Source organism: Acipenser ruthenus, chromosome 1 (assembly GCF_902713425.1).
Source record: "Acipenser ruthenus chromosome 1, fAciRut3.2 maternal haplotype, whole genome shotgun sequence".
Lineage (NCBI taxonomy): Eukaryota > Metazoa > Chordata > Actinopteri > Acipenseriformes > Acipenseridae > Acipenser > Acipenser ruthenus.
In genome coordinates, this window is record NC_081189.1 from 89131548 (window position 1) to 89147870 (window position 16323).

Here is a 16323-nt window from a genome sequence, read left to right on the forward strand (position 1 = left end):
AAATACAAGAGTCTCACACGAGAGTTGACAGGTGTGCTTATGTTATTGCTGCTGTTACTATGGCATTTCCGTATGTTTCCTAATAGGAAGGTATTTTTTACATAGCCTAATGTTTATTTAACAACGTTGTTAAAGTTGTTGTGTTAGCTAAGTATTTTCAAATAAAGTTCAGAATTTATTGCAATTGCAATAATTGTGTCACATTGCATTATTCCGCATTTAATGTACGTCTCATTTTGAAAGACGGGGGGGGGGGGGGGGGGATGGTGCGGCGACTATTCGATTAGTCGACCTCAACAGCTGTGGAATTATCGATAGTCAAAATATTTGTCATGCACATCCCTAGTGTCAAGTATGTTATTCACTCAGTGAAAACAAACACCATGGTTGACTAATTCAAAGATAACGCTAATTCAAAAATGACCTATTGTAGTACGAATCATGCATGACAAATGCAATCGTCGGGCGTGAAGAGCAATCTACGCTGGATAGCTTTTTCAAGAGAAAGGCCATGTAATTACTGTATTCAGCATGTAAGTGTACATTCTTTCCTTTTTCATTTCTTTACTGTTTTCTTTTAAACATACCTGTAGCAGGGCGATTGTCCTGCGCAGGTGGGAATTAGTGCTGGTGTAATTTATATGTGGAAACGGGTTTGTTTTGTGTGCTTTTTGGAGTTATGTTTGATCAAATGATTGTTTACAGACAGGCGCTCAATTGACACTTGCTGCCTGCTTTCGGTCTTCTGTATTGCGTCCTCTGTGCTTTAGCATCGTTGGTAGTATCACATGACCATTTTGTTTACTTTCTATTTTGTGTTTAATAAATCCTGCGCGCCTGTGCCGGCATTTCAACTCCAGTGCAGTCTCGATCTTGCAATGCGGTTACCCACACATGTGACACGAGTACCTTGTCACAATACTGTTTAAATGTTGATCAATGTGAAGGAATCTTCATAAAAGTACTATATATTGATGTTCAATTCAAATTTGCCGTTTTGTCATTATTCTGATACAGAAAAATGCCAAACCCTATTATAGTGAACACCTTGATGTAACGAGCATTTCTCCAGGTCACATGGGGGTTCGTTATAGTGACGTTAGCCTGTGTGTGTGTAATATATATATATATATATATATATATATATATATATATATATATATATATATATATATATATATATATATATATATATTCGATTTGGGAAGTTGAAGAATAATATTTCCCAACCAAACAAAAGATTATTTTGTTTTAAAATAAAAGTGTATTTCAGCAGATATTCACTCTATATATGTAAAAGAGGAAACTGGCTTGGTAGTGGGATCGGAGGACTCCCACTGAACCTTCGCTTCTCCTCATCTGTGTTGCTGCAGTGAGGAGTAAAATAATTGGGCAAAAAAAAAGTAAATGAAAAATATGATTTATACAAAGTTTGTACAGTGGTTTCATTATCCAGGAAGGCAATGTGCTCTATATATCTAGAAATAAAAACATACTCTTTATTCCAACTTCTTAGTGGTTGCAGAATTTTACTGAAATTGAATGCCACTTATTTCAGATATGATCTTAATTTCTAACTATTAGAAAGTACTAATTGTCATTAAGGTTACTATCTTTAATTATTAATGGGAAAGGGCAAATACTCTTAACATGCTCACATTTAATGACCCTACCTTCATGGGCACAGTGGCAGGCATTCCTGCTTTAAGCATCCTTGAATTCAATTTGTGCAGCCCATGTGCCAGCCTCCTCACCAGGGTTCCCTTCTCTCCGTATCTAATGGGTTTGGCAGATTCCCCAGAGCCATTATCCATTTCAACCCTCAGCCGATCCATGAGCTTGGAAAAGGAGCTCTGAGCAGCGCTTACCAATATACGACTTGCAGACGGAGCACTGGGATCTAAAAGATCATCAGTTATTGAGGTTATACAAAAGAGACTATAACATTGTACATACAACTTTGTTCTAGCAATGTCAATCCTGTCATTTCTTATATTCTTATACAATTAGAATGATTATGCACTACTCTACATAATAAACCTAGAAAGTTCTTGCTGCGATTTTGTAGGAAATTGTAGAACTATTTATTGAAAGAAGTACAACATCATGTGACAGGAAGAAAATTGATAGTGACTTGTTACGTAGTACAACAATTCTTTTCATAATATAATTGATGGGGTGGGAGCCTGGGCTATAAGAATAGCTTGTTAGATCGTAGATTGGGTTGGTAGAGGAGAGACTTCTAGAGAAAACATATAAAAGGGTCGTCTTGCTTGAGGAGAGGCGTGGCCTCCAAGACTGTGCACAGCATCCCCGAGGATAGAACAGGTAGCGAATGCAAACCTGAATCCTTCGGGGATGGAATAGGTAGCAGATGAAAACCACGAGTGGCTCTCCAATAGCCAGAGAAAAGTAGTTTCTCTGGCTATTGGAGAGCCACTCGTGGTGGGAGCGGACATCCTCCCTCAGGAAATCTGAAAACAGGTGGAAAGTAGAAGGTTAGTTAGGACATTGAGTACTAAACACATAGCAGGCTAAGACCCAAGCGGAAATAGGAAGAGAGAGAATTGAGCCTCTGATTTTGAGGTAAGTAATAGCGCATGAGCTGCGGATAGGTGTGGCCGGGGGTCCCCACTGACTTGTATGATGAGAACCCCCCTTATCCGAAGAGGTGGAGTAACCTGACCCGAGGTCGGGGCGGTGAGATCACAGTGCGGCAAACAAGAAAAAAAACCACGTGCCAACGGATAGGAAAAACACACAAGACAACAATAAAAAGGGGGCTAGACAGATGTATGGCTTATGTGTATGTATAACTATACCTATATCTCTCGCTCAGTGGAAAGGAAATGGGAGGAAACCGCTAGTGGTCCCAGCGAAGATCTAGCCCCCACTCTGGGCAAGCTAGCGATACTGTGCTGAGCTGTGGAAATGTCAGAAATGGAAGAGCGAATGTACAAGTCAACTGCTGAAGAAGACCAGTGCCCCAGACTCTTAATGAGATACTGGCTGATTCTTGCCTTGGCTGCCGATGTCGCTTCCCTAATCCTGAAGGAGTGAAGGCTGTAGAACTGAGGCGGAAGGCCTGTCTTGGAGATCAGACAGGCCAGGTGGGAAGAGAGCCAATGTCTCGATACGACTGAATGGGAAGAATCCACAAACAATGGGTCTGATGGGAGGAGGGGGTTCCTACATGTGAGGTATCTAGACATGTAGCTGTAAAGGCAAAGAGGAGAGTTAATCTTTGACAGCTGAATGAACTGGCCTTGATGAAGCCGATCTGTCTTGGAACTGCAGTGGGATCCGGGAACCAGTGAGAGGTCACAGGAACAGATGCCAATGGAGGGAAAACTGGCAACTGATGGAACTGTGAACTCTGCGCATCTGAGGAATCTGAAGAAAGCAGTTAAACACATCGTCTCACAAACTCCCCCCTCTGACAAAGAATAAAAAGCATCGTAAACTAAATACTGAACAAATGGCTTATCTTCACGATCGCTGAATGACTCCTTTTGCGCCGCAAGCCAGGCAGTTCTGGGTGCTTTGACACCAAAGACAGAAAACAGTCCATCTCATACATCCAGCCGACAGGGGGCGGAATAGCGGACTAATTGAGAACAAGGGGCCACGTGGACTCAGGCACCGCCCAAAACAACCAAACTATCCAATCACAGGGGTAGAGAAATTACAAAAGTATGAGTGCGACACTCAAACAGGGCTCCCAACACGAAATCCAAGGTTCTAATACACAAACCAGTCTTTGAACTGTGACAATCTGGAGATCCAGCCTGCGACCAGCTGAAACAGAGATAACTATTCTAGTGTTTGCCTTGGTGTGGGAGTCCGCTGCGTAAGATGTCTAAAATCCTAAAGTACAGTACTTGTAATCAAATCTCTAACTTAGCTCCGATTGATCACCGGAGAAAGAGTTGGATAAACATTTGAAGTCGACATAAATTGAAATATATTCAATTTACTGAGCTAGTGCCAGAGTTTTGCGGTGAAATATTCCAGACATAACCGGATAAAGAGTGCACGTATTGGTGGAGGAATTGCTGTTTCAGTGGAATACCTAAATAGTTAATGACTCTTGTTCTTTGCAAAGACATTTCTTTCGTCCCCTGAAGTGAAGATGAACCGAAGGAAGGCAGACCTCGGAACCTGGGAGAAGGGACAAGGGCCTCGCATTGATCAGTACTTCTTACAAAGTCAGTCAAGTCAGTCGAATGAAATCCAGCGACAGGAAGCAAACCACAGTTCGCAGGATATCAGCACCCCTGTCATAGACGTGAGGAGGACTTGCATGGACACAGTTAGTGATGAACCTAATGATCCTTGTGAACCTGGTCAGACAAACCAGCATAAGAGAGAAAAGAACCTCAACGGGCGCAAGCCTGGAGTTAAATGGCCAAGAGCTTGTGAGAAAACTGCATGGGACACAGTAAACACAGATCTCTGCTTTGCATTGGAAAGATTAAGTGGAACAGTTGAAAAGAAGCTGGATAAATTTGGGGACATCATCTACGCATATGGAAGTGAGAGGTTTGGAGTTGAAAAAAGGAAGGAAAAAGTACAAACTATTCCTGGAAAGTCTAGACGGCAGCAGGAGATTGAACGCTTAGTTAGAGAAAGGAGACAGCTGAGGAAGCAATGGAGAAGAGCAGAACAAAGTCAGAAGGAGGGACTCAATCTCTTACAAAGGGTCATAAAAGATAAGCTTGCAACATTGCACAGAGCTGAGCGCCTACGGAAACGCTACAAAAAGAAGGAGCGTGCGAGAGCTAACTTTTATAAAGACCCATTCAAATTTGTAAAGAAGTTATTCACCAGTGAGAAGAATGGCACACTAAAAGCATCTAAGGTTGAGCTGGAGAGATATTTGGAGGAAACACATACAGATTCAAAAAGGCAGGAGCCTATGTCAATTCCGTCAGACATCCCACCTATCAATCCACCAGAATACCAAATGGAGGACTGTCCACCTAAGTGGAAAGAAGTAGAGCAAGCTGTGAAAAAAGCAAGGGCTTCATCATCTCCAGGGCCTAATGTAGTTCCGTACAGAGTGTACAAGAGTGCTTCAGGAGTTATACGAATTCTGTGGAAATTGATGAAAGTGGCATGGGAAAAACAGGTTGTACCAAGAGCATGGCGCCGAGCAGGTGGAGTCTTTATACCTAAAGAAAATGATTCTACAAGCATCAGTCAGTTTCGTCCTATTTCCCTATTAAACGTAGAAGGCAAGATTTTCTTCAGCATTATTGCTCAGAGATTGTCAACTTACCTATTAAAGAACTGCTTCATTGACACTTCAATACAAAAAGCGGGCATTCCAGGTTTCCCAGGATGCTTAGAACACATCAATGTGATCTGGCAACAAATTCGAACAGCTAAAAAGGAGAGGAAGGAGCTCCATGTGACATTCCTAGATTTGGCTAATGCATATGGTTCAGTGCCACATGAACTTCTTTGGGCAGCATTTGATTTTTTCAGTGTACCGATGACAATAACAAAGTTAGTGAAAGCCTACTTTGGAGATTTGCAATTTAGTTTTTCAACTTCAGAATTCAGCACTACATGGCAATGCCTAGAGGTTGGAATAATGGCAGGATGCACCATTTCTCCACTGGCTCTTAAGCATTATTTGGACAGTATTGTACTGCAGGAAGTAGTATATTGCTCTCATAATGGCGAGAAAAAGGCAATTAACAAAGGAAGACAGACAGACCATTATAACACTTAAAAGTGTAGGTCTTTCCTTTAGAGAAATTTCAAAGAAAGCCAAGGTGTCAGTGAGTACAGTTTCCTACACCATCAAAAGGCACTTGGAAACTGGAGGAAACTCTGACAGGAAGAGGCCTGGCAGACCCAAAGCCACAACAGAATCAGAAGACAAGTTTCTGAGAGTCAACAGCTTGCGTGATAGGCGGCTCACAGGACAACAGCTTCAAGCACAGCTTAACACTGGTCGAAGTAAGCAAGTCTCAGTTTCAACTGTGAAGAGAAGACTTCGAGCTGCAGGTTTGACAGGTTGAGTGGCAGTAAGAAAGCCATTGCTAAGATGGCAAAATAAGAAAAAGAGGCTTGCCTGGGCCAGGAAGCACCGCCAGTGGACTACTGAAGACTGGAAGAAGGTCTTATGGACCGATGAATCAAAATTTGAAATCTTCGGTTCATCACGCAGGGTTTTTGTACGCCGTCGAGTAGGCGAAAGGATGGTTCCTCGGTGTGTGACACCAACTGTCAAACATGGAGGAGGAAGCGTGATGGTCTGGGGCTCTTTTGCTGGATCCAGAGTCGGCGACTTGCACAGAGTGAGTGGCACCCTGAACCAAAACTGCTACCACAGCATTTTGCAGCGCCATGCAATACCCTCTGGTATACGCCTAGTTGGTCAGGGGTTCATCCTACAGCAAGATAATGACCCAAAACATACCTCCAGGCTATGTCAGAACTACCTTAGAAGAAAAGAACAAGACGGTAGGCTTCAAATCATGGAATGGCCAGCACAGTCTCCAGACTTAAACCCCATCGAGCTGGTTTGGGATGAACTGGACAGAAGGGTGAAAGCAAAGCAACCTACAAGTGCAACACATTTGTGGGAACTTCTGCAGCAGTGTCGGGAAGAACTTTCCGAACAATATTTGATTTCCATTGTAGAAAGAATGCCACGAGTGTGTTCGGCTGTTATATCTGCAAAAGGTGATTAGTTTGATGAGTCAAAAATTTAGATTAAATTTTGTTAAACAAAACGATTCCATGATTTCTTTTTTATCTCCAATTGTTTATTTGTTCTATGCTTTAATTTCAGAGTACATTGAGACATTAAACTGCGTAAATTTCAATAAAAACTGGAAAAATGGAGGTGTTCTAAAACTTTTGACCGGTAGTGTGTGTACATACATACATACATACATACATACATACATACATACATACATCAAATTGGCTTTCACAGATGTATCTTGGGCTCCAGCTTGCACACAAAAGGCTGCCGGAAATGACTAACTCAGTTTACTCCAATACATTGCAAGTAATTTTTTATTCACAAAAATAATGTCTTCAGAAGGGATAACTTTCTGACTAAGAGGTTGTTTTTTTGTCAATTCGATCTATATCTACTCAAAAGTATTTCTTGCCATCCACCATGAAACTGACATTTTTATTTCAGCAATATAACCTTCATAAATTAAAAAAAAAAACCCCATTCAAGCAGAGAAAGCAACATCTCTGAGAAATACAGTCCCAGGGACAGGTATCTGAGAAAGAGAGTGCACTGCCTGGCTCCTAACAGTATAAAGACTTCTATAAAAGCACTACATTATTTATGCACGTCAAAACTCCTAGACACAGACAACAATAGAACTGTTTACAAATCAAACATTTAATATACAGACAATACAAGAAACATGTTTGAAGAGTACATTAGATAGAGAGAGAGAGATAGATAGATAGATAGATAGGAGATACACACACACACAGAGTTGTCCCGCGTTATACCGCCCCCTTTTATAAAGCCACCCTCGCATACCGCCAGCTATTCTCTCTGAACAAATGTCACCAATATAAAAACAGTGCTATTTTTACCCGTTATATCGCCACCCCACTGGCTGCCATCCGCCAACTTCGTGGCCAATTAAAACAAAGTTATGCAGTTAACTTTTGACTCGCTTTCCTAATTCATTGTTAACTGAACATCCATACCAATGTCATCAACATGTAGGAGAGAGTTATCTAATTGCTTGCCAATTACTTGCCAAATTATTAACATTAAAAGACACTCTCCAAAGAGATTCCAAAAGCTATAGGTATGCCGATTTAAGGCGGACATGGAAAAACGTTTTGGGGATGATATAAAAGAATGCAAGACAGATGGATTCGGCCAAATTAATTTTGTAATAATATTTAATTTCTTGAGCTTGTGGACAGCAACAAATGAATATTACAACTTGTGCATGGTATTCAACTTACCTGTTTTAGATATGGTGTCTTGTAATTCCATCATAGAGCTGACCACTATAGCCAGCAGATCAGAACTTGTAAACCACTTCAGGGCTTGAATGCCATGTTTATTTTCTTTATTTTTACCTACAAATAGACCAAAACAGACCTCCATTAAAGTGCTATTAACTATATTTACTTGTCAATTTCAACAAAAAAACACTTAACTAACCAGGGTAGTTGTTCTTACTTATTAGTAACTGACAGTAAGGGAAATGCAAAACACACCCTTATATAAATATTTTTAATAAGATTTTTAAGCTCCAGATAAAATTGCATCAGGGTCTATTTTAATGATCTAAAGACTCGCGGCTCCAAATAGCTACACTCTTTAATTCTATACTAAAACCGAGCTGGGTTTAAATGTATAACCAAGATGAGAACACACTGAGATTTACATTTAATTAATAAAGGGGTGCTGGTAGACAGCATGCATTCTGGTACCTGCAGCCCTTACCTTACACAGACAACTTCTGTGTGACAATGACCTTCATGACTTACCTTTTTATTACTGAGAAGGAAGGACGGATGTACGGATGGAAAGCATCGATTTACTGTGCAGTACCTCGTTTGGCACATTTTCCAGTACTTAAAATTAGATCTGGCCTATTTTTCTGTATCTTTAACCCATTGAAACTCAGCATGCAATTCCAATAAGTTCTAACAATGATATGGATAAGTATACAGACCAAAAAAGTACATACTTTTTGATTGTTGACTTGGCTTTGTCCAACCCATGTGGACCGTCAGGCCTGGAAGTTCCTGGAAGCCGTCTGCCCATGAGAAGAGATATCTTGAAGCCTTTCCTAACCTCTGGAAGCGTCTGGCCGCTATCACAGCTATGACGCCTTTCCGAAAAACTTTAATTAGTCCATTAGACTGCAGTCTCGGAACGTTGCCCCCACGCTTCTCCTCTTTTTTGTCCTCCGAAGATAACGCAAGAACCAGAGTCTCGATCTGATTTTTAAATGCCAAGGTGGCATTGACCTGCTCCAGCAGCATGTCCTTTTGGCTAGATATAGCACACAGGTTACAGTAAAGGGGGTAAAGGGCCCCTGCCATCAAAGCGCAGGCGGACAGGAGAGCAGCATTCTCTCTTTGGGTTCCAGGTAAGACCTGCTTGAGATGCAAGAGTTCAAGTGCCATCTGATCCCTGATCTTCTCTAGACTAGCCACTTTCTCGTTGGCTTTATCAGCTACTCCTTGACAGTTCTGTAAAGGATTAGTCACATTGATGTTGAGACTGAAAATATTAATTGAATTACGAAACTTTACCCCCATTTTCACTAACATGTAACATCATAATCTTACATTATGTCAACTTGCAAACACAGGTTCTAAAAGTTATAAAACTCATCCCACATTGTCTTTTAGGGTTAGTTTCTTTTTCTCAGAATGAATGGGTTAAAAGACACATGTTGCTTTTATTGATGTAGAGTATGAGATATTTAGAAAACATTAAAAACAAATTTAAAAGAATCGATACTTAACTAGCAACAGGTTTTGTTTTTACAATTCACTGTACACACTGATGAAACAATTCCATAAGAGTGGAACCATGCAGTACAGGAGAGTGCAACAGTGGGGAAGCAATGTCTAGCTGCCCCCTACTAAGCAAATACAAAATACAGCCAAAGAGTTGTTGGAAATATGAAAATGATTAGGAAAAAAAATTATACAAAGAATTATGAACGTCTAAAAAATGTAATTGCTATCTCATAACTCCAATTGAATGTCATTATTTTTCACTGTACCTGACTGATATTGCAAAGGGCAGCACATTCAACAGTACTGGCATATTATTACCAAGTCCGAAAACAAATGTATTTAGAACCAAATTTCCAGTGACCAAATATACATAAAATGTATAAGGTCACTTTTTAACAGTGTTTGTGTTCTAACTTTTATTGCCATGCCTTAAAGTGAAAGTGAGGGGTAGGCGAATCCCTACAAGAAATGCCACTTTGCTGACCTCCACTACAAATTATAAAAATCCCAATTCGCCCATTACATATTTACTGAAACTACTAGGTAACCATTTCCTTTAGCTTTAAGTTATCATCAATTTCAATGTCATCAACAACAAGCATTCAGAGCTTTATGTTTAAAATTACATGAGGATTGAAGACACAGGGGCCTATTCAATTCACTAAACAACGCTGTCGTTCAGATCATTAAAATAAGGCATTCCTTGGTGTTTTACATACTTTTACTGGCGTTAAATGTTTGATTTTAAAACTTGGTACACAATGGGCCCTATTTTTATTTAGAGATGCTGCTAAATACATACCAACATGTAATATATAGCCTTATCATTCTTTTTTGTTATTCTTTGTTTCATACATTTAAACATAAAAAAAATCCTGTGCAATTTTTTAAAAATCCAATTAGTTTTATTGTTTTCTCCCCAATTTTGAAATGTCCAATTATTTTTAGGCTTAGCTCACCGCTACCACCCCAGCGCTGACTCTGGTGCGGCAAAGACGAACACACGCTGTCCTCCGAAGTGTGTACTGTCAGCCGACTGCTTCTTTTCACACTGCAGACTCACCGTTCAGCCACCCAGAGCTACAGCGTCAGAGGACAACGCAGTCCTGGGCAGCTTACAGACAAGCCCGCAGGCACCCGGCCAGACCACAGGGGTCGCTGGTGCGCGGTAAGCCGAGGACACCCTGGCTGACCTAACCCTCCATCCCCCCCGGTTGCGCTCGGCCAATTGTGCGCCGCCCCCCTGGGAGCTCCTGTCCTCGTTCGGCAAAGGAATAGCCTGGACTCGATCCAGGGATGTCCACACTATAGGGTGCATCCAGCACTCCACGGGGAGCGCCTTTACCGGATGCACCACTCGGGAGCCCCTTAGCCCCTGCAATTTTTAACATCAAATGTTAAATAGTGTGCTCACTGTACCTGTGCTCTGGCATGAACTTCCCCAATCAAAGCAGAATAATGCTGCTCCAAGTCTTTCTTCTGCTTCTGCCAGCCAGCTTCGCGACCTTTGACTTGCTTTGCCAGTTTACAGAACATGTTTTCCTGGGTCTGCTGCAGCTCCTTCACCGCATCATCTCTGTTCTTACAAACATACTCTAGATGGGATATCTTAAGAGGGAAGCAGAAAAGGCCATCAATGTTTTCTTTAAACCTAGAATGAATGTGTGCTTTGAAAAAACTGTTCCCAGGCAATAGTTGTGACTGCATTCAACAGTACAGACCTAAAATGAAACATCTGACTAGTCTGTATTATTTATCTGCGGTTTGTTTTTGGATTATGTTGCAATCACATGTCAACACTTAGAACACTGTTTATTTATTGTTTGCTCTAAAATTGAGTCATGATTATCATAATATTTTTCAGCCAATTATCGATAAAGAACAAAATCTATATCTACAACACTACAGTACCATATGGTTGCGTTTCAGCAGTGGGGCATATAGATGGTTTGCCGATATACAGTATTACAGTAGAATTAGAAGATTAAAAGGCTGGATGTGTGGAAATCAGTAGCTGTTGGAAATATGGGAATCTTTCAGGGGACTACTCATTTGCGACCCCTTTTCCTTTATAAAAAAAAACACATTTTAAAATCAAACATTGTTTTAATGGAAAAGTTGTGGGAGATAAAGGTTGGCATTATTAAACTGGGTCACATTGTTTTAATAATTGTGCACTTTGACACTTAAGATGCAAGGTCAGCCTTTCATATAGTCCATAAACACTGAAGTAAAAAAATTACACAAATATGAAATTCGCTGGAGAGGAACTGACACAATCAAACCTGAGTGGAGAATCTCACGACAAGCTTTTCAAGCCAGCATTATTAAAAAAAAACACATCTATTAAAACTGTACATTTTCAAAGCCTCCCAAAATACAAATATTCCGTTCTGACATTTAGAATTAAAGGGAATATGATAAGTTTAGAAAGTAAAGAATGTGGACAATTTCATACAACATCTTAACTCTTTTCCCCAAGGTGATCCAGAGTGCTGTATCCAGTTTACGACTCCAGTTCTGACTGCGTCTTATTAAAGTGGAACTATCAAAGGTGAACCAATCATATGAACAAACACTGAACAGTATAAAATGGTTAAATATATTCAAACTCTAAACAATGATCTTAATATATCATGGTTAGGTATAGAGAATACATGAGAGAAGCTGGCACACGTCACCACTATAGAAGTGATGCACTACTGTTCTGGTTGGTGAAAACAAAGCATTCAATTCCATTATAAGAAATAGTAATGGTTGGTTTCCTTGTGTTTGTTTTGATTTTTCTAGTGGTTAGATAATGGTATATTTGTTGCAGCAGTACTGCTTAACATCTTAAAGTAAAAAATGTGTGTGCAAGCACCAGTAAATATTATATATTATTATTATCATCATTAATTAGTCATTTAGCAGATGCTTTTATCCAAAGCGACCTACAGAAACTAGGGGTGAACTATTTCTTTTTAATTTTCTAAAACTAATAGAAAACTACTCATTCATAAATTAAAATCAGGAAATTGAATGAATATTCTGAATTATAGGCTTACTTAAGATAACATTACTGTCTTAAAACAGCTTTTATGTGAATATTTCATAATTGTAATAATATTATTTCACTGAATTTTATTGGCAACAGTATTTAAAATAATCCCTATATCTCACCAAATTACCTTACATAACTGCTGTAGAGGAGAATGTGTGTCGTAATTACTTTTCAGATGATTTATAAATAATATATTTATGGTATATTAATACAGGGGTTACCAAACTGGGGGCCGAGAACCCATTTATGCAACATGCATGGGGGCTGGGCTGCAAGCCAAGATAAAGTGAAATATTTTCACAGCCTTAACGTATAAGTGCAACCCTGCCTGAGGGTTTCAATTATCCAGTAACCGTGTTCCTTTCCACGGCAGGATTGCTACATTGACCATGATAGCATGTATGTATAGCATAGGAGGCTTTCAGTTAAATATTATGGAAAAATGATGTACATTCTAGAACCATTTAGCTTTACAGACTCGGAAAAATGTTGTGTTTGTCACTGTCTATCCCGTCATGTTTTCATAAAGAAGAAAGGGGGTTAAATTGTACCAGTGTAAAACTGGTCTATAGTTAATGGCAGTAATGTTTCTTCAAAATGCTAAGCTATCAGCGTTCTACAAAAAGAGAAAGGACAAGCACTGTGTGCGTGTGACAAGATGACAGAGGTTTGAGACTCAGAGACAGTTTTAAAGTTCAAAATAAAGTTTTTTAATAAACAAAAATAATCAAATAAATAGGCACACGGGCCAAACAAAAAGGTTTTAAACATAAAATAAACATAAAACAAAAAGCAAAACTTACAAAAATAAAGGTTTCCAGGCTGGGCGTTGCCTTCACTGGATTCAAAAACAAACAAACAGAGAAACAGCTCACACAAAACACTGGCTCCTTCTCCTTCCAGAACTCTCTCCCAAGCCAGGGCCTCTCCCCTGGCTTTTATCCCCTGTGGCAGGAGCCCAATTATTATTATTATTATTTATTTATTTCTTAGCAGACGCCCTTATCCAGGGCGACTTACAGTTGATACAAGATATCACATTATTTTCACAATTAATCAATAATTGCTGATTATTCAATTAGGGCTCCAGCCACATTCTCACATGTTTTCCTGGCAGGGAGGAATTTAACCCCCTCCCTGCCAGTCCCAACCACGTTCATGAAGACGGGGCAGTCCCCCGTCACAGTGCGTTATAAGACATGGCTTGTAGCTAGTGGCTTGTCACTTTTAGCAGACAAGTTACACTTTTTGATTTTGGCATTTTTGGAACACATATTATGATTGGATTTGGGTGGTTGTTCATTCAAATGTACAACAATTAACATACCGATTTAAATAGGTCAAGCGTGAGAATGGTCTGAGTAATAAACACTTAAGGGCCAATACACACTGGACGCAAACTGAAGGAAAATAATTTGAAGTTACATTATTTGAGGAAACTATAGCTAGATGACTCCCTAATCTCATTCTGGCAGTGTATCTCTGTTCTGGTAAGTCAGTTACCATATTTTAAATCTATATTATATATCTATATTTACAGCATATTTAAAATTAAACAAACATTCACAGCATTTGATGGTATTGAGATCAAATGCGAAACCTGGGCGTGAGGCTTGTCAAAGCCGCAGGGCAAAGCATGGAGAGTGTGGTCCAGTGGTTAAAGAAAAGGGCTTGTAACCAGGAGGTCCCCGGTTCAAATCCCACCTCAGCCACTGACTCATTGTGTGACTCTGAGCAAGTCATTTAAACTCCTTGTGCTCCGTCTTTTGGGTGAGGCATAATTGTAAGTGACTCTGCAACTGATGCATAGTTCACACACCCTAGTTTCTGTAAGTCACCTTGGATAAAAGAGTCTACTAAATAAACAAATAATAATAATAATAATAATAATAATAATAATAATAATAATAATAATAATAATAATAATAATAATAATTCAACCACTGTGTGAATTATTTGACAAATACTGTACCCCGGTCATTTAGACTGCTGTGGGATACTTTGAGATACATAAAACCCAAATGGTGCTGCATTGATTTCACAGTGGCCAAGTAGCATCTACTCTAGATTATATTATCCAAATAACTGCTAGGTAAAGACAAGATTGAGAAAGTAAGTAAGCTATTTCGAGCAACTATGGTAATTAAAAGAACTACTAGTCTGCTCTTTGCTGGTACACTTTATGTATCCACAACCATTTGTTAAAGTAAAGATTGCTACATTATATCCTAGCACTCAAGGAAAATGATTTCCCTCACTTTGCTAATTAGTTAAGTTTCAGACACTTTAGGCCTGCTGCTCATTACTTATTCAGTGTTTGTGGGAGGACACAGATACTGTGCAATTGCAAATCAGAATGTTTAACAGAATTTTGCACTTGTAATATAAATGTTTGTATGTGCTTACGTTGCACGGGTTGCAAATAGATCATTTCTGGTTTTGTGCTGTGATTAAGAGTGGGTTTATTGCTCGAAATGAATGTCCTCTTTGATTGCTTCATCAGTATGCTTAATTTATGTTCTGTTAATTAGGTCCTTGTGGCTAATACTGGCTAGTAGCATTAGCAAGTCCTGTGCAGAAAGTGGAGCGAAGAGACTTCATGCAGACCTCAGTCACATTTACATGCCCATAGCAATGGCATCAAACTGAGTTGTAGACTAGTCATAATTAATGCTACTGAATTATTAATAGACAAATCCTTTTTGAAATGAGCCAAGTGTCAGCCCTTCTTTATGATGCGGTGATGAGGACAAATGTCATTAAATATAAAATCGGGTGCCTGTCATGCCCCCAGGGATGTTTTACCTTCTCATTAGCTCTGTGGAGGTCAGATGTCAAGGCGTCAACGTGCTCCTGCAGGACTGTACACAGCTCTGACCAGGAGAATCTCCCCAGCAAGCCCTCTGGTTGTTTTATTAACACACAGCCCGCTACCAAATGCTGGTACAGATTATGGAGAAAGGTCAGCTTCTCCTGTGAGGAAAGAGTGGGATTGTTAGAAAACACCTTATGAAAAAGCAGCTAGTTGTTACAGTATGTGCTTCTAAAAATGCAGTGCATGTATTGTTTTGTTTAAAAGATGCCTACTACACATACATATGTACAACAAAACAAACATTAGCAGCACCAGCACTGCTCACATTTTTCTTGTCTTGAATATCTTTTTATTCTTATTTTTTTTAATCATTTGTAGGTATTTCAAAGACAACGCTATAGAATGAAAAAAGGTTGTTTCTTTCCAGGTACACATTAAAATCCTGTGCCATCAGTCAATTTCTGTCCAATGGTCTAGCTGCAATCAGACCATTTAGCCTTCAGCAGAGGAACAGATTTGATGTCAGGAAGCAATTTAAAGGAAATATTTAAATCTGTAGCATTATACTTGAAAATCAAATCCACAAAATGAAAATGAAAACAAGGGGGAAAAAAACAAACAAACAGATGATTGTAGTAGGAATTTTTTTTATTATTATTATTTTTTTTATTTTATTTTATTTATTTTTTTAACGTCAGCAGCTGCAATGGATATAACTATTAGACATACCTAATATATATATACAGTGCACTCCGTTTATAAGAATCACATCCGTCCCGGGTGATTTGATTCTTATAAGCGGTTCATTCTTAAAAGCGGCCCGATATAATTACAATTAGCAAAAGCGTGCCTCTGCGCATCAGCAGTTTAAATGCAGTATACAAATGACAAAGGTGCTCAATCACTGAGGACAATACATCAAAACAAGTCCTTGTGGGTAAGCAACTTATATGATCACGATTATGTTTACTCAAGGCTG

General features: G+C 39.4%; 1 protein-coding gene across 3 annotated transcripts in view; it reads right to left on the minus strand.

Annotated features, from left to right (window-relative positions):
• The window catches only part of LOC117963566 (coiled-coil domain-containing protein 171-like), a 167968-nt gene that overhangs the window by 84418 nt on the left and 67227 nt on the right, over positions 1-16323 (minus strand). For all 3 annotated transcript variants that reach the window (XM_059031740.1, XM_059031749.1, XM_059031750.1), the window contains exons 14-18: positions 15335-15502; positions 10906-11094; positions 8703-9210; positions 7969-8085; positions 1674-1900 (exon numbers count right to left, since the gene is read on the minus strand). In XM_059031740.1, coding sequence (XP_058887723.1) covers positions 1674-1900; positions 7969-8085; positions 8703-9210; positions 10906-11094; positions 15335-15502 — 1209 coding nt within the window. The remainder of the gene's footprint in view (positions 1-1673; positions 1901-7968; positions 8086-8702; positions 9211-10905; positions 11095-15334; positions 15503-16323) is intronic.